Genomic DNA, 26,139 nt, shown 5'->3' with positions numbered 1-26,139 from the left:
CCGTGGTTCCACCACGCCGTTACTATCAGCGCGCACGTAATCTACGGGGCAGATCCCTGAGGGGGTCTGCGCCGTCCCGGGGCCGGGCCCTGCGGTCGGGAGCGCACCGCCCCTGGGTCAAACCGCTTTAGCGTAGTCACCATGGCAACAGCAACTGCCGGCGGGGGAGCGTGGACGCGCCTCAGCCCGCCTGGAGCCTGTGGCGGCTCCGCTCAACTTCGGCGGAGGGGCGGCGTTGAGGCCGTGCTGCCCCGGCGTCGGCGGCGGGACGGGAGCGGGTTGACCGCGGTAAGGAGGAAGGGACGCTGCTGGAGGCGGGCGGGGTGGGTGCCCGGCGGGACGGAGGTGGTGCCGAGCGGAGTGGAGCGCTGAGTGCCCGCGTCTGCCGGTATCGCTGCCCGAGCCGTGCGGCTTCTGCACGCCCTGGAGCCATGAGGCGCTGTGGTGGTGGGGGGGGCGGCTGAGGGATCGAGCCCCGGCAGCTTCATAAAGTGCGGATTGTTGTGTGAATGCCGCCCGTTTCTTCACAGAAGCGGCTGAGCTGCCCATAGAAACCCCACAAAGTTCTCAGGGTTTGGAGGGACTTTGAAACAGGCACCGAGCTCTGCCCGAGTCCCGAAGCGCATTGGTTTTGGCGGGTATCTTGTAGAGGTACCGCACCAAGCCCTAATAGCTCCAAAGCACTGCTGTAAACACAGCTGTTATCCCTCGTCACCAGGGCTAATCCCTACCCCAGTGTGGATTTAAGCTCTCGGTGCCACTCTAGAGGGCTTCACTTCAAGCCCTGTCCTCTTTTCTTCGCTGAGCCTGGCTCCCTCTGCCCTCACAGGAGCACCGCTGCCCGAGGTGAGGCGGGATGGGTGGGCAGGGAAGGGGCTGGGGTGCTCCAGCTCTAATCCCAGGCTGGGCTCGGGCATGGCTGCCTGCATGGCTAAGCACCGGGTGACCGGTTACATAAAGAGTAGGCAGCCGAGGAGGAAAGCGTGGTTTATGCTGCTTTAAGCTTATCCCACTCGCGTTTAAGATCTCTCAGATTTAATACCTGCCCTACTAAGTGTCTTCTATGTGGAACCCCAGTGTTTTGTAACCCCAGCCGCTAAGGCCAGCCAGATAGCTGTGGAGTGATGGCAGTGTAACTGAGAACCCACTACACACTGTACATCACTTAGTGCTAACACACTAGTTACAATCTGTTTCAAGACAGCTTATGCTTATGCTTCTCTGTGGATGGGTCGTAGGTGGTTCATACAAGAAAAGGGTGAGCTTTCCCAGAGCTCTGCCTGTTGCTCCCTGTGCTGTATGTGATCCCTACAAAGAGAGGCTCAAGTTGTAACTTGGCATTCTTCTTTTGGGTGCTAATTTTAAAGCGATGTGTATTTTTAAGTAACTCCTGTTACCAAACTTTAACACTGGTCCTAGTGTTCTCCAGTACAGGGAAAACTCACGCTAATAGCTTTGCAGTGAATTGAGACACAGTGAGACTTTGGGGACCTCTGGTCAACACTCTTTCTGATAGATACCGTAACCAAGCTTCAGTGCTGAACAGAAATGTACGGGCATCCATTAAAATGCATTGTAACCTTACAATGCTGTGAGTTACTCCTGCTTTCACGGAAGAATCAGTCCTCAGTCTGGGTGGCAAATGCACACCCATTTTCACAGCACTTTGTCTGGTCTATGCCACTACATATGAATAAAACCCCCAAAACTTCAGTGGATCTGACAACAGGTGAAATAGGCTTTTGGGTCTGAGTTTTCAAGCTCTTACTTTAAGTAATCCTGTAGGTATAAGTATCTGCAGTGAATGACAGTATTAGAAACTCTAATGACTGCTCTTTTAATAACACTGTATAGCTACAGTGACAGTAGAATAAGAGAAAGAGGAGCTGGGGATCTCTCTGAGTTTTAATTTTGAATGCCTTTTATGGAGCCTTCCATTGGATGCTATTGCTGCTATTGCTTTATACAGGAATACAGGGGTTTATTTATTTATTTACTTTTTTTTTCCTATGGTTTAAATAGTTTTAGTAACAGGAAACCTATTTATCTGTGCTACCTTCTGAACTCTCATTTCTATGGCTGAATGAATGGTGAAGAATATTTTAGGTCTCTCTGTCCTGACTGGAAACCTGGCTTTGTAGTCTGCAGGGATCAAAGAAAGATACAGAATTGAAGGTGTGTTTGATCCAGCACAGCAAGAGCTGAGCAAAATGTAGGAGTTTTAATAACAAGGCAGGCAAACAGAGCAGATCAGTGTGTTCTAACTTCCTCCCTTCAGCAGGTGTAGGTAACAATCCAGTGTAGGTTATATTTCATAGAGTGTTTTTATGGTTGCTATTAGAAAATACTGTTTAGAGCATGAGTGAGAATTTGGCATGAAAATAGTCCTGTTTCTCAGCAGATGGAACTCATTTGCTCTCATAAGTAGACAAACTGTAAAATGCTACTCTGCTTCATAAGCAGATTTGAGTAACACCCACCCTTTTGCTTCTGCAGATAACACAAAGATTATCTTCTGTACAGAGTCCCAGTCATCAGTAGAGCTCCAGGCTCTTCCATCTCTTTTTCTTTAAGCTTTGTGGACTGGATTTTCGTCTGCAGTTAATCAGCAGAGCTCTTTTATTTAGTTTGGTGAGGCAAATCTGGTTTATATTAGTGCAGCTGTATGGTAGATCATGAAGTGGTACCTGTTAGATCAGCTACGTTTTTTTCTCGTATTTTGGCTAGCGACTGAAAAATACCTTTCTCATTCAAACAGGAGCTTGGAGCCCAGTTCATGCTGAATTCCCACTTCTTTACCCCTCTTACAATCAAAGTGCAGATGTAAAATGCACCAGAGAGACTTGTTTTCTGAAAGATTGAAGCTCTAAGGATATATTACAATTTAAACAGATGCTGGGGAGGTGAGAGCAGTATTTTTGTGTGTGTTCTCCATTTTAAACAGTTGCATTACAAAAAATCTTTTGAGGGCTACTAGCTGTAGAAAAAGTGACATACCCATGTGTACCATAGAAGGGCTTTCAAGCTTTCCCTCGTAGAAATGGTTTCTCTTTTGTGTTGCAGCACCTTGTAGTACACTCTGACTGTCCTGTTACACTAGCTAGCAGTGACTTTTAGCCATGCACATTCACAAATGGCTTAAGTGACTTGTAACTGTCCTTGGCAATTACACCAGACAAAGCCCCAGCCCATTTCTGTAACTCAGAGAATGCAGTCTGCTGGAGAAAAAACCCACTAATGCAGAGATTAGACTGTATGCTGAATGGCAGCATGGCTCTCACACGTTTTTGAGAGCACTTGTCATTCAGAAGCAGACTTAGGCAGCAGCAGGAGCTGTCAGCCTGCAGCAGGCTGGTCAGATCATGAGCACTGCCCTGCTAGGGGCAGACAGGCATTACCTGGCACGCTGTGGCCTGCTGAGTGCCACAGTGCCCTGTCACGTCAGCTCACTCCTAGACGCTGCTGTGAGGCTGTTTTTGCTGTCCTCAACACCTGCAGCCAGGAAGACTTGACAGTAAATAATGTTCCATTTAAAACGTTGGCTCGATCCCCTGTACTTCTGTTATTCAGAACTCCTTGCTGCTTGTATCAGGGTCATGTCCTTCAATGCTCTTTAACTGTGATTTTTTTGTTTTGGTCCAGAAATAGCTTGTCCCCATCACAGCAAGAGAATGGGTACACTCATAAAGCAAAACAGGTTCTCTGCTGTGGTCTGTAAGCACACTTCTGAGTGTCCCCAGCAGTTCTCTCTGCATTCTGCAGGTCAGCATGAGGACTGCTGCTGTATTAGCATCATTATATATGCATTGCTTCTAAGTTTCTTGATTGAAAAGCTCTAGCTACTGCTTTTTCAGCATTAATTGCCTCGTAGCAACTTTGGGAGACAGATGTGGGTTCTCTGGCTGAGGTTATAATAATTTCCAGTAAGATTACAGTCGTGTGGCAATGTGTAAACACCATGGCCTTCCATGTCACTAAATAAGAATGGAGATTCCAGACTGATAGGAAGTAGGGTTCTTTGGACTCTAGTAAGGTAAAAACTTCTGTATGGAGAGAATAAAGATAAAGAACTCTTCAAAAAAGCAGTGGAGAACAGAGATCCTTTTACAAAGCTATGATGGACTATATTAATAAAACTGAGAAAGGGTTGGCAGCAGTTTCTTGAATTAGAATTTGCTAAGATTCTTTGCTCAGAACAGAATCAAAATATCTTTATTACAGAAGAAACTGAATTTGGGGTTGACGTGTGCTGCTGTTGCTACTCAGTGCCACTCCATGTAGGTACAGCAAGCAGAATAGCCGTGGCTACAAAGTCTGCGGGAGAAGCCGGTTAAATGTTGCACCAGTGAGCACACACACAATTCAGGGATGGGAGTAGCCAAACTGGCTTTAATCTACCTATGAGGTGCAGTCTAGGGAGATACTGGATATCCTTTGCTATCCAAAGGATGCTGAATTTTTCTGGTTAATGAAAGAAGAAAAAGAAGAAGGAAAAATGTTTAATATGCTCTTCAATTTGATAGCCTCTGTTTTCCCTGTGACTGCATGTCTCTTTTAATAAGTATAGTTATGAACACAATTTGGGGATGGAGCCTGTCCCACTTCTCTTAGAAATAACCTTCCTTGTTTGTTACCTTCTCATCTGGTGTGTGTGGAAAAAGCAGTTCTGTCTCTCTGATCCCTGGCAATAAGGAACTACCACCCGTAAGAAGGGAGGGAAGGCATTTCCCAGCTCCTCAGCCCAGTAGTTTGTTGGTATGCTTTGCCCGGGTGACAGTGGATTTCTTGGGACTCTGTCCATAGCCAGCTGAGTGACAACATTTCCATTGACATCACTGGATTTGGGATTAGGCTGTTTATCATTTGGATTAGATATTCATCTTCTACAAAGCAAAAGGGTCCTGCTGCTTAACTTAGGGTTTACCAGAAAGCAGCCTAGCAAGTGGTGAGCCACACTGCAAAAGCCTGAAGAAGACTGATGTCTGTCAGGTTATATGAACAGCCCGCAGCTGGCCAAAGAACATCCAAAGAGCAACCTACAGAGACATACTGTCTTTGTTAGTAGAAGAGCTAGGAAAGGCTGAAATCCTGTCCTAGGCAGGTGAAAAACAAGACATGTGAACTCTGATACTTATTCTGATTCTTTGGTGCATTCTGTGGAGCAAGAAATGGAAATCATACGGGGAAATACGAGAGAAGGTGAAAAAGTAGGAGACAAGATGAAATTGTACAGAACCTGCCACTAGAAGAGAATGGAAAGAGTTGTAAAGTACGTGAGGAGGAAAACTGAGGAATTGCTGACAACATGGAGAACAGAAATGAGATTTGGAGAAAGGCAAAAAGCTTCTTTAGAACTAAAGCTAACAGGAACCTTTCACATGCAAAAGTCTAGAGGGACTTATTGGCAGTCACTAAAAACTGAAGGAAGCCCTCCAAAGCTGTGTGAGAGGAAGTGAGGTACTCCAGACTTCAACACAGCTGAGTTAAATGTGTGCTTAAAAAGCTGTGAGGTGGTTGGTCACACTTGCAGTCAATGGAGTGAGGAGAAGGTTTATCTTGTAGATGAAGGTGTAGGGTGAGGTAAATGTCTTGAAACCAGTTTCAAGATTCAGTTTCTGGAGTGGAATGTGTGTGTAAACCGCTCTGAGATTTTGTTGGGTAACACCAGAGTAGTTCCTCATCTGGATTCTGTCAGCTCCCAGGATAGCCTCTTACAAGGAATCAGAAAATGGGCTCACTGTGCAACATAAAGGTCTGTATTCAGATGGGGCAATGTCTTTCTTTCAATAATTGTAAAGTGAATGCTTGCAGAGTGTGAATTTGTCCTTTTCCCCTGTAAGAATGCCAGGCTGAAACTTTTGCCTGCTTTCAGTTGCCCACATCCTGCCAACCATGCTTTGAGCCTTTCCTACTAGGAAAGCCATTCTGAGCCATTTAATGATTAGCTTGCATGTGAGCTTTCAATTAAAAACAGCAGCCACAATTAATGGAGCCCATAGGATCTTCTGCAGGCTGCAAAGACCAGTAGTGGGAAGAGTGGTGGCTTGTCAAGCCTGCTAAATAGAGATGGCCAGTTTCCAGCTCTCAAAAGGAGGAGATGATGGATGAGAGATGGGAAAGGAAACAATCTCATACAAACAAGACTCCCTTAGGAGCAGCCAGCACAAGCCGCCAGTGAGCATGAAATGCTTGCATAGGATTTGTTTTAATTTGAGAACCGGCCATTTCCACTGCAGGTAAGGTGCTTTTCTTACTTTGTACTCTTCTCTCGTGGAAGCAGATTTTTCAAGTGATGTATGGGAGACAAGTGGAAGCTCCAGAGTCAGTGGTGTCTGTGTTCCCATATGAAAAGCAAAACTGCCTTTTACCAGTGCCTTATGAAAGCTCTGGGACAGAGCAGAGCTCAGATTCAGCAGCCTTGCTCAGACAAAGTTATCCAAAACACTTTCCTAGCTGATTGTTCTCTGCAGTACCAGTGCTAGGTAAAAGGGTTCTCCTCCTGCAGAACTACTTCCTTTGGGGGAGACCTGTGACATAAAACATAAAGGCAGTAAGAAGAGCTGAGGACCATGTGAAAGCCAGGGCAGGTCAAATTAGAGCCCAGGTCTCCTTGCTCTCTTTTCCAGTTCTGACCACTAAATTCCCCTCATGCTCCTTTTCTAATGAACAAAAGAGCTGGTGAGCTTGGAATAGCCGGAAGGGCATTCATCAGCTTCACAGTTACACTGATTTACCCCTGACACACTGAAGTCAGCAGAGTTACACAAATGTGAGATCAGGTCATAGCCAGAATAAGCGTAAAGCAAGCTAACCCTTTGCTGGTAAAATAGAGAAGGGCATGCTCATCTTCATCAGAGGAAGGCACAAATGGAAATAATAATGATACATGAATTGGTCAGGTATCTGTAAAAGCTTATGAAAACCTGCTCTCACATAAGCTGAAAAGAAACAGGAGACTTTCAAATCAATTACAACCGCTTGTGGTCTGTTATGCTGCTCACTTTTGCTAGTAGGGCTTACCTATGTGATATGTAAGTGGTAGGATGAAGGAATGGGCCTTAAGTTTTAAGGATCTTCATCCTAAATAGCGTGTAATGGTGAATGGAGGGTACCATGTAGCAGGATCCAGGTACATGTGAGGATGGTAGGATTATGGAGTTGAAGCTTTCAGCACATCAACCTGAGCTCATTCACGTGTCTTGGGCAGGTATTTCAGCAGCAGGCAGGCAGAGCACTGTGTGCTGCTTTGAGAGCTGTTAGCTGGATTCACCCTGGCCATGAAAGCAAATGAAAGGACCTGCTGCTGCTGCTCCTCCTCCTGCTGAGCACAGAAATGAGAGAGGGGCAAGATTACTTCCAGCAGCTGCTGACTATGGCTGCTATCATAAGGATAGTCATAGATGATACTCCAGGGCAAGAGCAGCAATCACTCAGCAATCTCTCACATGTAAGCACTGTAAAGCAGCAAAGGTGTTAATGTTTGTACAGTTTCAGAAGAGTGCCTGTGGCCTTGCACATCTATCTAGCTCGATCTGTGTCCTGTGGAAGCTGTCGCTCCTGAAGAAACTGGTGTTGCTTGCTGGGAGAGGTAGGATAGAGGGCTAGAGAAACGAGTCCTTTGGTGCAGTTTGGAAAACTTGCTGGTTCTAGAAAAGATTAAGCATTACACCGTGAGATAATTTCACACCTGGACACTGTACAGACTGTCCATGGGTCTGGAGCATTTTCCATACTGAAATGGTGTGACATATTTACATAACATCGCAGTATATCTTTGAAAGAGAACAAGGCTACATTATGGCAAGGGATAAAGGCATGAAAGCAACTGAAGTGTCCTTCTCACCTGGTGCAGATGGTGATGGTTTTCCAGGCACTGAAGGCAGAATCCTATTGACCATTGCTGTTCTAGGGAGTCTGGAAGCTTATGGCTCTCAGCAACAGTGGGAGTACTGAGTAGTTATGAGCTTTTGGTGATCTGCATTGTCACTAAAGGCTCTAGGCCCCAATACAGCAGCTTAAATCAAAAGCCTCTTTTTCTCCCTTTCATGTCTCTCTTTGTGCCTGTGTCTCAATACTGAGGATTTGCTCTGGCCCTGCAGAATGAGGCTCTTCAGTCATTACCTTCGTGTTAACTCCATGTCCTGATTGGGCTGCTGCCAAGAGTAGCTTTTTGGTAATCCCAGCTGCAATGCTTATTTGTGCCACCCCTTCTCCCTGGGGGCTAAAGGAAGGGAGCAACAAGGCACGTAAGTGTGCTGTGTGAAGAAACAGATGCTGTTTTGCTCCTGCTCACGTCCCTAGAGCCTGCTTTGGATTCCATTGTGTTTGAATACAAATACAATAGTTAATAACTTTGTTCCATGCATTGTCCTCTTGAAGTGACTCCAAGAAGGGACTGGCCAGGTGGAGAGTTAAATCCATCTTTTGCTGAGCTGATTGGTGCAGTTTGTTCTGCCTTCTCAGTGTTCCAGCAGCAGAAACCTCTCACTTAGAAGTAATAACAATTTAAACCTTAATATGCGGCTCCTTCCCTGTCAGCCCAGCCTCAGTTCCCTTGACACTGGTGGTAATGCTCTTCTAGCATGGCTAATAATTCAACTTCAATTTCTAGAAGATGCTGCAGCCTTTCCTGCTTGCAACAGCACATTTGCTAAATAATGAGTAAAGCTCTGCCTGGCCTTGTAGTTACTGTACCTATTGCTTCTGCCACTACTATCTAAGTACAGGTGAGCTCTACCGCTCAGCAGCAACAAACCAACCTGGGTAGACTGGGCTTGTGTGGCAAGGTTTTGGTAGCGGGGAGGCTACAGGGGTGGCTCCTGTGAGAAGCTGCAGCCAGAGAGAGGAGTGAGAACATGGGAGAGAAACAGCTCTGCAGGCACCAGAGTCAGTGAAGAAGAAGGCAGGAGGTGCTCCAGGGCAGAGACTCCATTGCAGCCCATGGTGCAGCCTATGGGGAGGCAGCCGTGCCCCACAGCCCATGGAGGTTAATAGGGGAGCAGATTTCCACCTGCAGCCCATGAAAGACCCTATGCCAGAGCAGGGGAATGCCCAAAGGAAGCTGTGACCCCATGGGAAGCCTGCACTGGAGCAGGTTTGCTGCAGGAGCTGTGACCCTGCAGGGGACTCAGGCTGGATCAGCCTGATCCTGAAGGATGCACCCCATGGAAGGCACTCAGGCTGGAGCAGTTTGAGAACTGCAGCCCATGGGAAGGACTGTTGAGTTTTTCATATAGGGCCGCTGCAAGGTCATGCCTTCCCATAAGGATTCAGACAGGCAAACCTTAGCTCCAGCTCTTCTGTGTGGGCAGCAGAATGCTTCCCAGCCTGACTGGGAGGGAGCAAGGTATCCTTATTCCTTAACTCCAGACATAGAACTGTGACTGTCACTTCAATGACGCGGTGATGGGCAGTTCAAGGGAACTGTCTCTTCCCCCTTTGCCTCACCCTCTGCACAGGTTGGCCACTATGGATGAGATTTCTCAAGGTGCTCAGCACCCGTTAGTCCTAACTGGCTAATCCAGTAGCAGATTTAGGTAAACACACTCAGGGAGACATGCAGGCGAGAATGTTCTTGGCTATGGTTGGTGGATGATGGCAGTGTTCTTTTTCTCTCTTTCCCTACCCTCTACCCCCTCCCCATGAAGACACAGAGCACTATGTCACTGGCCTCCTGGTTCCGGTGGAATGAGCCCCCAAGCCGCATTTCCCAGAAGAGCCCCACGGAAATGGTGGTGGAGACTCTCATGATGGAGCTGAGCTGGCAGACCAAGCAGGCAGAGAAGAAGCAGCGAGAGCGAGAGAATGAGTATCGCAAGATCAAGACTGGGGTGGACTACGGCTGGCTGGTCAGCTATCCAAAGCAGAGCTATGATATCAGCCCAGGAGAGCGCCTGCAGCTGGAGGATATGTGTACCAAAATCCACCCTTCCTACTGTGGGCCTGTCATACTCAGGTACAGTAAAAGATGTGCTGATACAGACCTTTCCTTTCCCCCTCTCCTCTTTCTGAGACATGAGCAGGGAGGGAGAGTGGGTTGAACCAACAAAACCAAAACTTGGTATCTTGTATTGTAAGTCATGCTGGGACAGGGTCTCTGTGGAAGTAGAGAAATCTAATGCTGTAAGATAGTTTAATGTGGTATCGTTTCCTCCATAAAGTTACTAAATGCCATTGCCCCCTCAGACTGGCTTGAGTACTTTATGCTCCTGAGCAGCCAGAGAAGCTTTGTCTTGCTGATGAACAGTTACCATTCCAGCATTGTGATGGCTTCTGCTTCAGTCTTTAGAATCCATAGAATAACTGAGGTTTAAAGGGACTTCTGGAGATACATGCTTCAACCTCCTACTCAAAGTAGGGCCAACTTCAAAGTTAGATCAGGTTACTCCGGGCCTTGTGCTGTCTATTGCTGAATATCTCTGAGGGTGGAGATTCCACAGCCTCTGAACAACCTGCTTTGGTGTTTATCCACTCTCATTGGAGCCTTCCTTCCTTGGTTTAAGCTGTCCAGCAGGTCTATTGAGGCATTTGTCCCCAGTGTCCAGACTAGCCGAAAGGTGCTATTGTGGTTTTTAGCCTGTGAGCCAGGTATTCCCAGAGAAAGAAGGGATTGCATGCTTCTCCCTCCCTCCACACCCTTCACATGGAGTAGAAGGCAGGTGGGGCATGCTGTTGGCTGGAACAGCTACATGGTACTTCTGCCTTCTGCTGTACGTACAGATACAGCCTTTTGGACTTGCTGTTGAGCCTTTCAAGCTCTAGATCTGGGTTTGCTGCTGGCCAGCTGAGTAACCTTCAGTGAAAATGTCTTTAGAAATAGATCTAAGCCTGCTCTAGCACCCAAGCTGGGGGAAAGGAGGTGACTCGCTTCCTCTGGGGGAAGTGTTCTAAGTTAAATCTCACTGAGCACAGCGCAGTCCACCTTAGCCAAAGCCAAGATGTGAAATGGGGCTGTATAATCCACTTCCCCTCTTCTAACATATTCTTCAGCTGGGATTAAAAACAAAATGGTCCTGGCAGGCCATATACAAAGGGATTCCCAACACCCTGCAGTCACTCACTGCATGTGATGGCACCTGTTTTTATCTTGAACAAATGAATCTACATCTCCTGAATTACAACTGAAAGAGGGCTGGAAAGAGCTGGTGCTTTGTCTTGCCTCGCCTCTCTAGCCCTCATCTGCCCTGGGGCTGAACCTTGGAGGCAAGCTGGCACAGGGCTTTGGCTCTTGCAAAGGCTATCATTGTGGCAGAATCGGAAATCTGGGCTCATTGAGTGGCCAGGTTCTCCCCAGTGGAAGTTTGCTGGAAACAGCACCTGCCTTATATTTGTGTAACTCCAAGCTATGCTGTAAACAAGCCACTTCAAAGCCCTTGGGGTTCAGAGTTATTTTCACCCTCCCCAGGGCCACAGAGCAAGGGCTGTCTGGAAAACAGGTTATTTCCATGAGAGCAGGCTTCAGCTGCTGGAGCTGGGAGGTTTCATCAGCTGCTTCAGAAAAGAGTACTAAGCTGAGCCATCTACAACTTGCTCCTGCTTTGTTCATGTAAAGATGTGTGTTTTCAGTGCTGCTTCTAGTGCTTGTTCAGGATTCAGCATGCTGCTGGCGGTAGAGAAACATACTCAACAACATTGGTGGGCTCTATGTGGGCATGATTGAAAAAGGATAAAACCATCCTCCTAAAATCTTCTTAGAAATTGCTATTATAGGCTATCATAAATTGTATTACAGGATGAGTCAAGAAGTGGCATGGTTTTGTTTGTTCCATACTATGGTTAGCAGAGCCATATTAAATAAATGAGACTTGCATAACGTTTGTTGGTTCAATTCCCTCATTGAGAAGGGAATGCCATAGCCACAATAACAGCAGAACAGGTCTGTTTGATCTGATGTGCAGTCTGTTTGTGAGGTAGTGCCAGTAGCATCAGCGTAAGGAAAAAGGAAAAGAACAGGGCAAGCAAATACAACAGTGTGGGCAATTATAGTATCTTGTATTTAGCCTCCAACTTACTGGGCCTTGGAGACTTCTGGAGCCAGAAGTGGCCCTTCTGTTCATAATCGCCCTCCGTGGCTTTTTCTTTCAGTAGGTTGCTTAGGTCGTGGGGTTTTGCTTTTCTTGGTTTTGAACACATGTAAATGTTAGCATTTGTGGCACCCTGAGGCAGAGTTCTACATCTGAACTAGAGCTCTACTGGAGAAAACTGTATTTTGCTTGTCTTAAACTAGTATGGACTAGTTGTACTCGATAAACCTTTCACCTTGTGTTGGAAATGTGAGCAGTCGACCCTTCTTCTTTTCTACCTTCTCACCCAGAGCCCTGTGGTTCAGAAATCTTCATTGCTGTTGTGGAAACAATTAAAAAGGATGGGGTTGGCCATGCTAGGAGCTGAAAATGCACAGCAGAAAGCAGGAGTGTGCAATCTAACTAAAAGGCAGCCAGAACTGGATAAATTCTCCTCTCAGTCAGTGAGATAGCATGGAGATTTTAGTAACTTCCCCAAAACTGCCCAAGAGCAGTATAATAGGAATTCACCTGAAATGGCCACATTTGCAGTGTAGAACTTTAATCATCAGATTATTGCACTGCTGGTGTTTCCTCTTGAATCCTCTGTGACTTTCTAATATGTAGCAACTGTAAGAAAAATCTTCCACTTAAAGATCTACAAATTTACATTTGGAAATTCAAATGCAGAGCATGTACCTTACTGAAGCCTTTGGTTCTGGTTGAAATACTAAGCTGGATCCTTTGCCTTCCAGCTTGGACATCTTAAGAGGTGAAGTCCTTTCTGATGTACTCGACATGCATGTAATACTTAATCACACAAATGGCATACACCTTGTAAGGCTGCAGAGTTTGTTTCGTTTGTGTCACACAAAGTCTCCTTCTTTGGGAGCTTCGGAGTTCAGAGTCAAAACCAGAACAAAACATTTTGGTCTGAGTTGTCAGAGATGTGACTTTATTCTCCAAAGGTCTTCTAAATGCGTATCCAAATTGTCCTTTTCTGTGGCTACAGTCACATCTGCTGAGAAGCAGAGTTTCTTTAAGTTTGTTCCTTTAGATGTGGACAAGGCTGGAAAGGAGCACTTCTGAAATGGGAAGGATCTTCCCTTCAGATCCAATTTGCCTGGGTTTGTATTTCAGGTCAATAGAAACTTCTCTTTGAGTCACTTGAAACCCTGGAAGGGTTCAAGTGCACTGCAAATACCAGCAGCTACCTGGAGACTGATTCACCTCATACAAATGAAGCTATTGCATTCAGGTGTAACTTAGCTTTAGGTTACTGGGTTGGAGATCACAGACTAGATTTCAAATGAAATCCTGGAGCCATTTGAAGGAAGTGGCGGTGATTTTTGGTGAGGCCCTTGGGACTTGCCACGGTTAAACTGAATAAGTAGACTAGTAGCTTGCTAATACAGAATGCTAGGGTTTTGCCATCCTTACTCAGCTTAAGCTCTCATCAGAGCTGTTTCATTTCTTTCAGTTTCAGCAAAAGTGAAACAGTAAAAGCCTAATATGAAAATGTAAACCTGCATTTTGGTGATCTGTTATTAATACTGCAGGCCAAGGAGTGTAATTTCCTAAGGACTGTGTATAGCTGGACTTCCTATGCTTGAATGTAAGACAAATGCCTAAAACCAGACATGGATTTATTCACTATCATGAGCTAAAGTTTGTGGTGATACGAGTTAGTGAATGCCATGGTCCTTTGGGAGTCAAGTAGCCTTCTCTAGCAAAGCTCTGCATAACTTTACAATATAGCCAGAATCCCTGCTCAAAATATAGATTCAGGAGTCAGCAGCTAATTATAAGCTCTAAGCAGCCCATGTTTTCTTTGAGTGACTAAATCTACTTAGAGCTCCCAGTTCAGACAGGCACTCAGGAGTACACTGAACTATAAGCACACTGTTTAAGTTCATCGACTTCCATTGGATTTAAGAGGTCTTTAAAGTTCAGGCTGTACTTAGGAAACCTACTGAACTGGGGACCTACAGAATAACATGGGCAGGTGACAGTGCTTTACAAAAGCAGTGCCAGTATGAGCCAGGTGCTGTCAGATTCCTCAGTTCTACTGGCTGTATAAGGCTCACAGTGTAAAGAAAACAAATTTGTTTGAACTGTGATTAAAACACAGGCTGGAGTGGGGAATGTGCTCATCCCTCTGTGTGTGTATACATGCTCTCCAGGCTGCTTTGCTGGTTCAAGGTGAGTTTTGTTGATGGTCATGTCTAAGACTGTGAGACTTGCATACTGTATTAGGGATTGGCTACCAGTAGTATCATCACAAGATAGGTATACTTTACTGATGAATAAGGAAGCCATGTTGAGGGATTTCTGGATGTGGATGTGGAGTTGCCTAGTCTGGAACTATTCCATGCAAAAGTGTAAGGGTGTTAACCTGTGCTAGAAGATAGGTGAGCCTTGTGCCATTTTTTCTGCCTAATTCCACTGAGCAGCTTTGCATGGAGTTTGTTTCCCAGGATACAAGCCCATATTCCTTGATTCCAGTGGTTTTACTGTTTTTGTCTGTTGCGTGCTTTGTGCAGAGAGCAGATTGCTTGATCATCCAGTACAGCAACTGGTTTTCGTTGGTAACTGAGGAGGATGGCTTCAGTGCTGCGTAGGTGGCTACAGCAAGCTATTTCCTGACACATGGACTGGTTTAGCTAGACCTCACCCCCTCAGAACCTGTCCATCTTTTCTGCTGAGAAATAACTGTGGCATGCACACCTATTGGACTTAATGCAGGGGCTGCTCCTTACACAAACATGCTCGTACTGAAGTTAGGTGGGCATTAATAAAGGGGTGAAGTTAGTTCATCCTGTTGGGCGGGAGGAAAGGGCTCCCTTTCCCTTCTCTATCTGGATGAGTGTGGCTTTTATTCAGGTGACTGACAGACAGTCTGTTGGATCACCTCTTTGTCCCTTAGACCTGCTCAAATCCATCTGAAGTAGTTCTTGTGTTGGTCCTGAAAAGCCAGTGGTAAATCTTAGCAGCAAAACCAATTCTTGCTGCCTTAGCTAAGGAGAGTGCAAACAGGAAGAGAGCTACAAAGGTGGAAAGCTGATTTTAGAGAACTATTTCAGCTAGTTTGATTGGGAGTATTATTAGCAACACAGGGCATTAGCATTAGAGCTCTGTGCTCAGAGGATAGATTTGCCATCGTACCACTTATTTTCCCTCTTGTTCCCAGAGCCACTCAGTGGTCCAGTAATAGTCTGACACATGGTGCTACCTGCTCTGGAGTCACAGTCCAGCAGCATGTCACACAGCCTCTAAAACTGGAGGCAGCGATGAGGCCTCCTGGGTGCACAACTGCCAATACAAAAAAAGAGGACGTACTGATATAGATACAACATGACAGCAGCTCTCTTTAAAATACACATGAAGATAAAATAATGGAATGACTCATTCAGTTCACCTCTGCAGTAAACCCCTTTGAAGGTGCTTTTCTCGGTAGAATTATAATGTTGTGAAGACCTGGGTTTCAATGGACTCGTCTGTCTGTGCTTCTGTATAGAATAAAGGGAGAAGTGTATTTATTGTGGAAACTGTGTTTTTATCTCTTTGAAAACACAACTGAAGTGCCTCCTTAGAAAGCAGAAAGGATGTTTGCCATGTACAGCAAATCCCTCTTAGTGTTGTTATGTGGTAACACTCAGCAAGACCAAGTCTCTTGCTCTTACTGGCTCTGCACAACTTGCTTTAGCAGTATCGTGTAAGTACTTCTATACCAATGTGAACTACAGTGCCTCAGAGGCTGTTTGCACTCTAATGTTCCACATTTAGGCTTGGTTTTTTTTGGAGCAGGTGGGTTAGGAATTCAACAACTGAAATGGTTAAGGAACATCTTGGTGACCTTGGTGGGATTTGTCTCAAACTTCTTTAGCTCAACCCTGCAAGGGCCTGAAGCTTCTGCTGGAACAGATTTCCATCAGCGTGCAGTAGTGGTGTCCCCACTGCTGTACATGTAGCTGCCAACATGTGCTGTGAGAGAAGCACACTGAAACACTCGAGATGCAGCATGCTGTTAAGATGTATGTCCAATACCAGGGCTCCACAGGAAGAGTCAAAAGGCATAAATGTACAAAGAGGCTTTTTGGTTTATCTCTGGTTTTCTTTTGTCCTTATTATCTTGGGTATCCTTTGATACACCATTAAGCAGTGCAGTTCCATAATGCACTAAACTCCTTGTTACATTCCTAAGGCTTTTAAAGAAACCAATAGGCAAGATCTTGTTCTATGAGCTTTTGTTTTATTAGGCTTATTTAAATGCAATCCTACTGTTCTCCATCCTCATTCAGTTCTGTTGGAGAAAAGATACGAAAATGCTTACAGCCCATTTAGCTTCCATTAAGTACAAATACCTGTACTTTAGCAAAGTAGTATTTCAGCTGTGTCTACTTGTAGATACAACTTTTATGTTAAAAACTGATTATTACAGGCGTAGCCATATTACCATCTGTCATACATGCATACTACTATGGAACAACTAGAATATCTATATGACCAGTGGGGGTGGATCCCACACTCTCCAGGCTGAGGACCTCAGTACCCAACAAGGTGTCAGCAATGGTATGTTCTCCTCTTGGCCCAGCCAGCAACCCACTCAGTGACTTCAAGAACACTATCCTGCTCTGCATCTCCCCTTCCTCACCTGCAAAATAAACAGTGGGAATTCTTCACTTCCCTGGCATTAACCTAGCTTAATAACAAACATTTTGAGCTCTTTCCTGAGAAAGCACTGGAGTAATTCACACTTGTCTACTTAGATAGAGCATCATGTTGCCAGTCAAGCTGAGCTGGTCCATTCTCTTGCAGAAATCCATAGGAAGATGAAATGTCACTTCACTGAATATTGGGAGACAACCAAATATATAACAGAGAAGAGATTTACAGGAATTTTGTTTGTCTCATGGCCACTGGCGAATGAGAATTGGAAACAAGGGAAGTCTAGTGCGACTTTCCCTGGTTTATCCTAGCTTCTGGTAAGCAGCAGTTCAGGGGTGACTTGAGCAAGGATTTGCATTTGGATAATCACATTTAATCAGCAGTAATGGGGACATTTTCCACAAACTTGCTTAATCACTTTGTTTCTTAAGCTATTGATAGTACTGAGTTCTGATTTAATAGGTGTTATGTGAAAAGAGCACTTCCTTCTGTTTCGAACTTGCCACCTTCTAGCTTTGTTTGCTGCTCCCTATTATTTCTCTTACTTATGAGAAACAGTGATTCATTGCTTCCTTACATTCTCTGTGATTTTAGAGACCTTGAGCAGATCTTCATGGCCCCTCCCTGTTGTTCCCTTCAGTTCCAGGGAGTCCCATTCTGCAGAACAGTGCAAGTTCCAAGCCTTGTACAGTGACTTGGCAGCAATCTGTCATTTGATGGTTTTAATCAAAGCTCTGCCTTGACTCTGCTTGCAGATTCCGGCAACTCATTGCTGAATATGAACCAGAAGTGCAGGAAGTATCCCGGCTCTTCCGCTCTGCCCTGCAGGAAGCTGCTGAGAAGATCAAAGAAGAGGAAGAGGCCAAGAAACTTGCCAGGCAATGGAACACAAAGAACAAAACCAGCCTCTCCTTAACAACATTTAAATCCCGGTCCAGGATTTCCCCGTTCATCAGTGACATCAAGACCATCTCTGAGGATGTGGAACGGGGCACCCAGCCCACCAGGAGGGTTTGGAGCATGCCAGAGTTTCGGAATGCCAAGGATTACTGACTCTATCTTGAATAAGGTTTTTAGATCTTTCACAATCCCAGTTAACTCTTTTCTAGCTCTCCTGTTTGTTCCTTCTCCCTGCCTGTCTCTTCTCTCGGAAGCTGTGTCCGTAGTAACTACTGCTGATGCCCGCGGTGTGTGACACAATTCATGACCAAACATGCTAGCCTTTCCTTTAATTTAGTAGCTAATCAGGAACCTTAAGGGCAAGGCTCACTGACTATCCTGTTTTTATAGCTGATTTCTTGTGGAAAATGAGTTATTTTGTGACTTCTGTCTTCTCCCTTTCCCCCCCAGCCTGGATGTAGTTATCTAGAAAAGCTTTTGGCACAAGCTAGTGAGAGCTGCTGGCTGGACCAATCTTGCTGAAAGCAAGACAGCCACTTACATGAGTAAGGCTTGCAGGATCAGGCCTGTGAGTTAAAGCTACTATCTGATTTGGAACTGAACTTCCCTTTCCAACTAATAGCCTTCCCCAGTGCTACAGGAAACTTCACAGGCAACCTCAGCACTGCTCTTGATCAGCTTTTTGCTGACAACTCACAATCCAACCTGAGTAGAAACAGACCCCAAGCTTTTTAGATGAAAGACCAATATTATTCCACAGCAACGAGTTTATGCATGCTCAGGTTTCTTGGGTATTTTCTCTTTTGTGCAGGCAGAACCCCCTGAACCTCGCACCTGCAGAGTAGATAGAAAGGTAACAACCTGCTGTGTAGATATACAGGCGGATACATCAGCGCTGTGTCAAATGCTGTTCTTGGTCCTCAGTGTTCTGTGTTGCTGAGGTAAGTGCTCCATGCCACATCCCAGTAATAAGGCAGTGGGCTGAGATTAATGTTTATGGCTAAGCCTGAAAGAGTACTAAAGTGTAGCATCCATGTACAGAGGCTCTTTGTACAGCTGAAATAGTTGAGATCATTTTAACAACCTTTTGCTGTGAGTGACTGAAGGACTCTGGTAGATGAAGGTTTGTTCTCTGTCTTCCCTCACGGGTGCTCAGAAAAGAGCTTTTCAGAATCACAGACTGTTGGCCAGTGGGTTGATACTATTACCAAAGAACCTAGAAAAGAGGAGATCTCATCAATGCAGGTCAGTATCTCAAAGGTGGTGCCAGGAGGATGGTGCCAGACTCTTTTCAGTGGTGCCCAGTAACAGGACAAGGAGCAATGGCCATAAACTGAACCACACCAAGCGTCACCTCAACACGAGGAAGAACTTCTTTACGTGAGGGTGGCAGAGCCCTGGCACAGGCTGCCCAGGGGGGTTGTGCCCAAGGGAGTCTCCCTCTCTGGAGCCATCCCAAACCTGCCTGGACACATTCCTGTGTGCCCTGCTCTGGGTGGCCCTGCCTTCGCAGGGGTTGAACTGGGTGATCTCCAGAGGGCCCTTCCAACACCAACCATTCTGGGAAGCTTTAGTGCTTGTAGGCCAGTGTCATTCTGCTGGGACCTTGCAGATACAGGAAAATGCAGCTGAAGAAAAGCTACTAGGGCCCTAACTCAGCACATGTACGGAGAGCTCTCACCAGCAAAGAGAATAGGACACAGTGAAAGTCATGGGTCCTGTAGAGAAGCCAAGGGCTGGGATGCTTCATGGTGATGAGCGGGAGATGGGGAAGGAAGATAGGGATTTCTCTGTATGACTGGCTTCTAGAGAATCATTCCAGTGGGGTAGAGCCTCCTGGAGGACCTTGGAGCTTTCTTGTTCTTCTGTCTGTTTCCAACTCTGTTCCCTGGGGATCTTTGCAGAAGCGTGTGGGTACTACAGCCAAGATAAAACCCTCTGAAGCTGTGCCAACTCTGGGAAGAATTCCAGTACTAGAAATGTGCACTTTCCTCTAGAGATGGGGAGGGCAGCATAAAAACCAAGATCAAGAAAAAACCCTTAAGCAATCTCCAAGACTGTGGGATTTTTGCTCCTACTCTCTCCCCTCTGGGATATCTAAAATTGAAGACAAGGATTTCTTACTAGCACCAGGCTGTAGTTTCTAGTCCCTTGGTTAAACACTGCTGTCAGCAACCCTCCTGGGGACAGAAAGCAGAAGCTCACTTTAAATCAAAACCTCAGGGCTTCCAAATACAGCATCCAGTTTGGGATGGGCTATTTCACCTCTAGATCAGTGAGGGAGAGTTTAAAGCCTTCTGACAATCGGCTTGGTGGTTTTCAGCTGTATGTCCTTGTGTAGTAATGTGGTTGTGTGTATGAAGTCAAAACAAAGGCTTGACATACTTAGCATAGCCTTAGTTGTCTAAAAGATGGGGGATCTCTAGCAAGAGATTGCCACAATTTGCAGAAGAATTCTTGCTTGGGAAAAGGTTAGTAATTTATATATATATACACACACATATATACATACATATATATGTGTATATATATTTGCAAGCCACTGGTGTGGTACCAAAGGCTGAGTTAATGAGTTTCAGGCTACAGCTCTGTAGTAATTTTATTTGCGCTCGCTTTTGACACCTTCAGTATTGATGCAATATTTGATGGACTGCTGGGAGAGACAGGACATTCTGACACACTGACACAGAGCTCTTTGTTACAGTACAGTGTCTGTAACATGCTTACTCTTTCTTAAGGGGAATCAGGAGTAACTGACTTCCCTTCACCAATGTACAAAGCCAAGGAAAATCACCTGAAGTGTGTTCACACTATCACAGCAGCCTGAGATCATACTGTGTCCTTCATTAACCACCTCCAGCCAGCAGGTACCATTGTCCTTTAACAGCCAGCAAAGGGAGACAACTCTGACCTTTGGTCAAAGCCATGGGTGTGAGAGGCCAGCTGTTCTGCCTCAACATACCCATCATTTCTATTTCCTCAATAAAATGTAATCCAAGCTTTTACACAGCATCATTCTCCCTGTACCTCTCTTCTGCAAGTTACACTGGCTTCACAGTAACATCTGATGATAAAAGGATATTCAGATACCAAACCATGAGGTTTCTGTTCTCACTACATGCTATCTAGTACTCTTAAAGGTACAGAAGTAGTGCCGTGTTTGCCTGTAAGCTCACTGCTTGGAGACTGAGTGACTTTCTGCGCTGCATGTGCACCAGGAGGTGTGAAGCAGAGCTGGGGAGGGGGTTAGGATGCACGACTACTGCAGTGGGCTTGTGGTGCTCCTTCTTCTTAGAAACGCTATAGACTGAACCATAGATGATCCCTTGGTCACAGCAGGCAGCAACAGCTATCAATTCATGTTTGCCTTGTCTTTGTGTGGCTAAATTAGCATTTTAGTTCAAACAGGAGCATGCAACTCCTGATTGTCCCCACCTACTGTGCTACGGCCCATGGCACTGAGTGGACACATCAGGAAAACAAGATTGCTTTTGGATGAAGCTAACCCAAATGATCCATTGCAGCTGGCTCACAAGCCACAGAGCTGGACTAATGCTGGTCTGAAAGAAACCCTCATTGACAACTGTCCAGCTCCTCCTGGGCTGCACTACTTGCTAGTGTAGGAAAAGAAACCTAAAGCCCAAAACATTTCTACACAGCTCTGATGAGACTCTGTGATCAGTTCTGAGCCCCTCCTGAGCTCGAGTCCAGCATCCTAACTCTTTAAAAAGAATGAGAAGTGAAATAGCAGCACAACATCTGTAACAAGTGAACTGAACAAGAATGATTGTTGGAACGAGATGATCTTAAGGTCCTTTCCAACCCTAACTATTCTATGACTCTAAATCCTCAGTCTGTTCTCTCAAAACTGAGTAAGGATTTCAGTATCAGCCCAACTGCTGAAGCATTACACTATCCAAAGGACATTGTTAGACCCAGGAAAGAAGCCATCCTAGACTTACTAACAAGTCCATAGCAGCTCAGCTGTAGTGCTCAGCTTCAAGGGGCTAAGGCTCCTAAGAGTCACTACTCACCTGAGAGAGACTGCACCCCTGCTTCTGTGGCTTCTGTGGACAAGCCTGACCCAGAGGCTGTGACAAAGGTGTGCAGGAGGTGAGGTTCCTCACCCGTATCACATGTAGTTCAGAGAGCTGTGATGCCATGGAGAACTGGAGTGTCACGGGCAATACCTGTCTGCTGAGATTGCACTGTTTATACATTTCATCATGGAACCTCAGAGAATTAAAGCAAAGCTGTGAAATAGAAACCACGGTTTCGGACTTGTTTTTAATTAAGAATTTGAGATATAATCCGTCCGCATCTAGTCCAACACAACTGTTCCACTGCCCTACTGTTGTGCACTGTGCGTGTAGCAAAGGAGGAAAGGAAGGACAGTAAAGACACTTGAACTAAACAAAAAACCCCATCCTCTCTCTACAGGCTACAGATGCAGCCACTTACCTTCTGTCTTGCTGCCCCTGCCAACAGATCCCAAGATTTAAGATGAGAAATAATCATGATTAAACAACTGCAAAGGTCTGAAATTCCCTGAAGCTAAGTTGTTCACAGATACAACCTTGCATCGGTCTTCACCAACACGCTTCCAAGCACATCTTACATTAACCACTATTACCATGAAATGAGAAGCTCTAAGTGACTTTCGAGTCACTCCTGTTGATTCTGTACCTGATGCTGGGTATTAGAACACCTTAATATTAGCAATGGCCCCAGGTGGCTCCCTGCTAAGCATCAAACATGCAAAGCACGCATACGCTAAACAAGAGGAAGTATTTTTTCCCCCACACAAAGTGTTGCTGGAGTAATGGATTGCTTTGCTCAGCACATTGTGCAGGTCAGACAGATGAGAGGTTTGGAAAGAAGACTCTGTTGAGTTCAGAGGGTTAGTAAATCACTGTGGTCAGGATGCAACCTACAGCACAGGACTTAAGCCACTCCTTACCAGAAGCTGTGGACAACCAGATCTCTGTGTTGTTGCTTACACTACTTCCCAAAACTTTGCTGCAGGCCTGTCCCAGGAGGAAAACCATAGATGGCTAAGCCTTGACTCGATGGCTATTCTGATATTCCTGCTACCCCTCCCTGATAAAGGCACACTGCATTTTAGTTCAGCCCAAAAAGCATCCTGAGAAGCACTGGAGTGCATGAGTCAAAGCCTTTTTGGTTGCACCCTGCAATAAAGGAAGAGTTATTAGGCCTGCGCAGGGCAGAGACATCATGATCTTGGCGCCTGCCTTTCCCTGATACTGCCGCCCGTGCTGTGGGCTGTCAGCACAAGGGCCTCCTGTTCCCTGTGTGTCTTGTCCCCACACAAGCCATGTTTCAAGCTGGCTCACATCAGAAAGATCTGGTGCTGGCCCTGAGAGCTGGGTCTCGGGCTCACATCTCCCAGTGACTACCACGTGTTTCCTGTGCAGTTGCTACACAAAGATACTCTCAAACTAAGGGAAAAATCTTAGCAGGATGAGATCTTAATAAACATCATAGAAAGATGAGGAAAAGGGCTACAAGAAGCACAGTGGATTATGTGGTGACTTAGAATTATCTGTGTATACTGTATACTTCATGAACTCTCAGGATCTTGGCTAGATAACCAGATTATAGCATCTCACCTCCATGTTTTAGTCACAATTACATTTTATGTCTACCAAAGCAATCCAGTCTGACCCACTACAGGTACTGCAGAAGCGTGGGAGAGAGCATGGGTGGTTTCTACATCAGAGTACCTACTCTCAGAACATAATTACTGTTACACATGGTTAGTGATCACAACGCTATATTCTTGGAGGCCTTTACCAGGTCACAGTCCATGTGCAGTGCCTTTTCCAACCCCATTCTCTGCAGTGTCAGGTTGCCCAAGGCAACAGACTGCCCTTAAGTTTACTCTGAAGACTTCTTTAAATAACCAGATGTGGTATGAAGCAGTGACAGTGAAATACTCCTCAGGTACGGCTATCTTTTCTATATTCTGGCACTGGTGCTTAAGAGATGGAGAAGAGCAGGGTGCAGCTTCTTAAGAACTCAGCAGCCCCAGGGAGGGATGGTGCAAGAACCGCTGGTCCTTCCAGGTCCTACTGGGTCTCAGCAACTTGCTCCTGTTGCATTCAGCTACTTAGAGGTTAAAGGCTTCCTTTTGCCTTTGGCACACAAGCACCAGCAGGAGAGACTATTGTCTGTCCACAGCACAGCCAAGAGCAAGGAATTAACAAAGCCTGGATTAAATTCATAGGGCAGCATTAATAAATGTTCCCCATAAAAACACATAATTAGATCTTTGCAGGCTAATTATAGGTTTCAGAATAAGAAACTGCAAAGCCAGTGTCCAAAGGTTAAAAAAGAACTGCATTTCCATGACGGTCCAGCTGGACAGCAATGCCTCCTGCTGGCAGAATTCCCAGCACCCATTAGCCAGGAATCAGTGAGCAGCTTTCTAACAAATACAGATTCCTCACAGATGCTCCCTTTCTCTCACACCACTGTCACCCATGGAACAGCTCCCGTGTGGAAAGCCAACTGAGCACAGCTTAAACATTGTGCCTCTGTGGTCAATGGTCACTCATCAGACTGGATATTAATGATGTTCTTCACACTGCTTGGAAAGGCTCAAAACACGCTTCCTTCCCTCAGAAAACACTGGGTGCTTCATATGCCTCGTGAATGACAACGTAAGACTGAAATTTAACAGGCAGGAAAAAGAATACCTGTTGTCACCAGCCAAATAAACCATCATCTCCACACTGGCTAGTGATTGTGGTGATCCATTCTGTCCAGAGATGGAACTAGAAGGCTGCCAAAGACTATTGCCAATGACTTTAAGAAGCAGTTCTTTGAAAGCTTATCACCTTATAGCGTCAACTATAACCAGATTGCAGACTGGAAGACTTTCCAATACACCCAGGACCTCACATCCTTCAGAAGAACCCACTACCACTCAAACCCAGCCATTTCATGGAGTGCCCAAATGACACTGGAGCTCCCACCCTTGAGAGCTGAGCAAGAAGAACGTTGGAAACTTGTTCCTAAATACGCACGGCACAGAGCAGGAATACCCGCGCATTTACCGCGTCCTACAAAGGGGATCAGAGCTCCATCCAGTGGTCAAGGCCCCCACCCGCACCTCAACAGCGCAGGTTCAGCAGGTGAAACCCGGGGCAAGTGACTTCAGCCTCTCTGACCTCTGCTCTTCCCCTGAACCAAGACCTCACTCAGTTCTCCCCGCTGCAGAGGAGGACTTGGAAGCTCACATATTCCTGCAGCATGAAACATACAAGGACATCAAATGCACAGCAGCAGAACACTCTTGAACAGGGATCAGAATCGCAGGCCCTGCTCAGCACTGCAGGTTCAGCATCTTGGTTCAGCGGAGGCAAGTACTTCCAAGTATTTATGCTTATTTTCCCATCTTGATATTAATATACATTTCTGCACAGGCAAAGGAGTCAAGTTCAGGCGAATCGTAAAGGAAATGAGTAATAAAGAACTGCCCATGAGAATTGGCTGAATCATGTAATTACTTGCATCAACCATTCCTTCACGTCTGGGGTTTTTGCCCATTTTCCCTGCATAAGAAAAGAAACTTCTCTAACTGTGCTCCATCCTCTTCTGGTAACTTTCAGGTACCACTTGTATCAATTGCAGAGAAAATTCCTTTCCTGCTTCGTGACACTTACTAGATCCAGGAGGTCCAAATGAGCAATCTCAATCACAGGACCAGTGAAAACCACACAGTCCTTTATGCTACATTTCTGCCTGCCTAAGTACAGCACACAAGTGGGAGGCAGGACCAGCGTGGTAGCAAGGGCCTAAAGAGCAACTGGCACAAATCCCAAGGGATCATGTCTTACCGATTCTGCTGCTTGTCACGCAAATGGGGTGGAATACGTGGGAAGAATGGTGCCACGGATGATGGGCACGGGAGCAGCAGCTCAGAGAACGTATCCCTCTCCTCCTTCCCACCCCAGAGACTCCTGTTTGTGGAATTTCTGTTGTTAAAAGAAGCTCAGTTGAGTTCTGTATGATTCCCAAAATGGTGCAGGGACACAGAAAGCGGGTGTGATAGGGAAGCCTGTCACATACACACAAAAGTGGGTTTCACACCTAAAAGATTTCTTCTCTTCAGCATTTTAGCAAGAATCTCAACTTATCCAGCCAGGTAGGCTTCTGCAGCCCCTTCCTTATCACCTGCCCTTTGCCCTACTCCATGGCTTCTGACAGCAGCAGACTCCCTCCATCCCTTCCTCAACCTTTTCTATTCTATTGCTCCAGCCTTCATCTTCCCCCACAAAATGCACTATTCAGAGACCTGAGAGCAAGGTTCTCCATCAGCCATTTGCGTATCAGGCTGACATCCCACGCCACTTCGCAGCTCCCTCATGCAAATCTCCTCATCTGTATTTCATCATGTTCCTCTCCACCTCTCCCCTTACTGTCATAACCTTCATGTCTGGTTCAGCCTTTGGTTCAGCTGCCACAGCAGTAATCTGAAGAAGTATTAGGAAGCTATGCCTTAGCAAAAAGGTGAACAAAATGAACTTCTTTCTGGCATGGACAA

At 45.8% G+C, this 26,139-nt stretch overlaps 1 protein-coding gene across 16 annotated transcripts in view; it reads left to right on the top strand.

Moving 5' to 3' along the window:
* RD3 (RD3 regulator of GUCY2D) overlaps nucleotides 1-26,139 on the top strand; it is a 71,763-nt gene extending 45,624 nt beyond the window's left edge. For 14 of the 16 annotated variants that reach the window (XM_080616805.1, XM_080616807.1, XM_080616809.1 and 11 more), the window contains 2 exons: nucleotides 9,648-9,955; nucleotides 17,426-26,139. In XM_080616805.1, the coding sequence (XP_080472931.1) occupies nucleotides 9,648-9,955; nucleotides 17,426-17,723 (606 nt within the window). In that variant the 3' untranslated portion in view covers nucleotides 17,724-26,139. The remainder of the gene's footprint in view (nucleotides 1-9,647; nucleotides 9,956-17,425) is intronic. The other 2 variants (XR_013956719.1, XM_080616804.1) reach the window with 2 other exon arrangements.

The sequence above is a fragment of the Psittacula echo genome, assembly GCF_963264785.1.
Source record: "Psittacula echo genome assembly, chromosome: 4".
Lineage (NCBI taxonomy): Eukaryota > Metazoa > Chordata > Aves > Psittaciformes > Psittacidae > Psittacula > Psittacula echo.
This window is presented reverse-complemented; position numbering and strand designations above follow the sequence as displayed.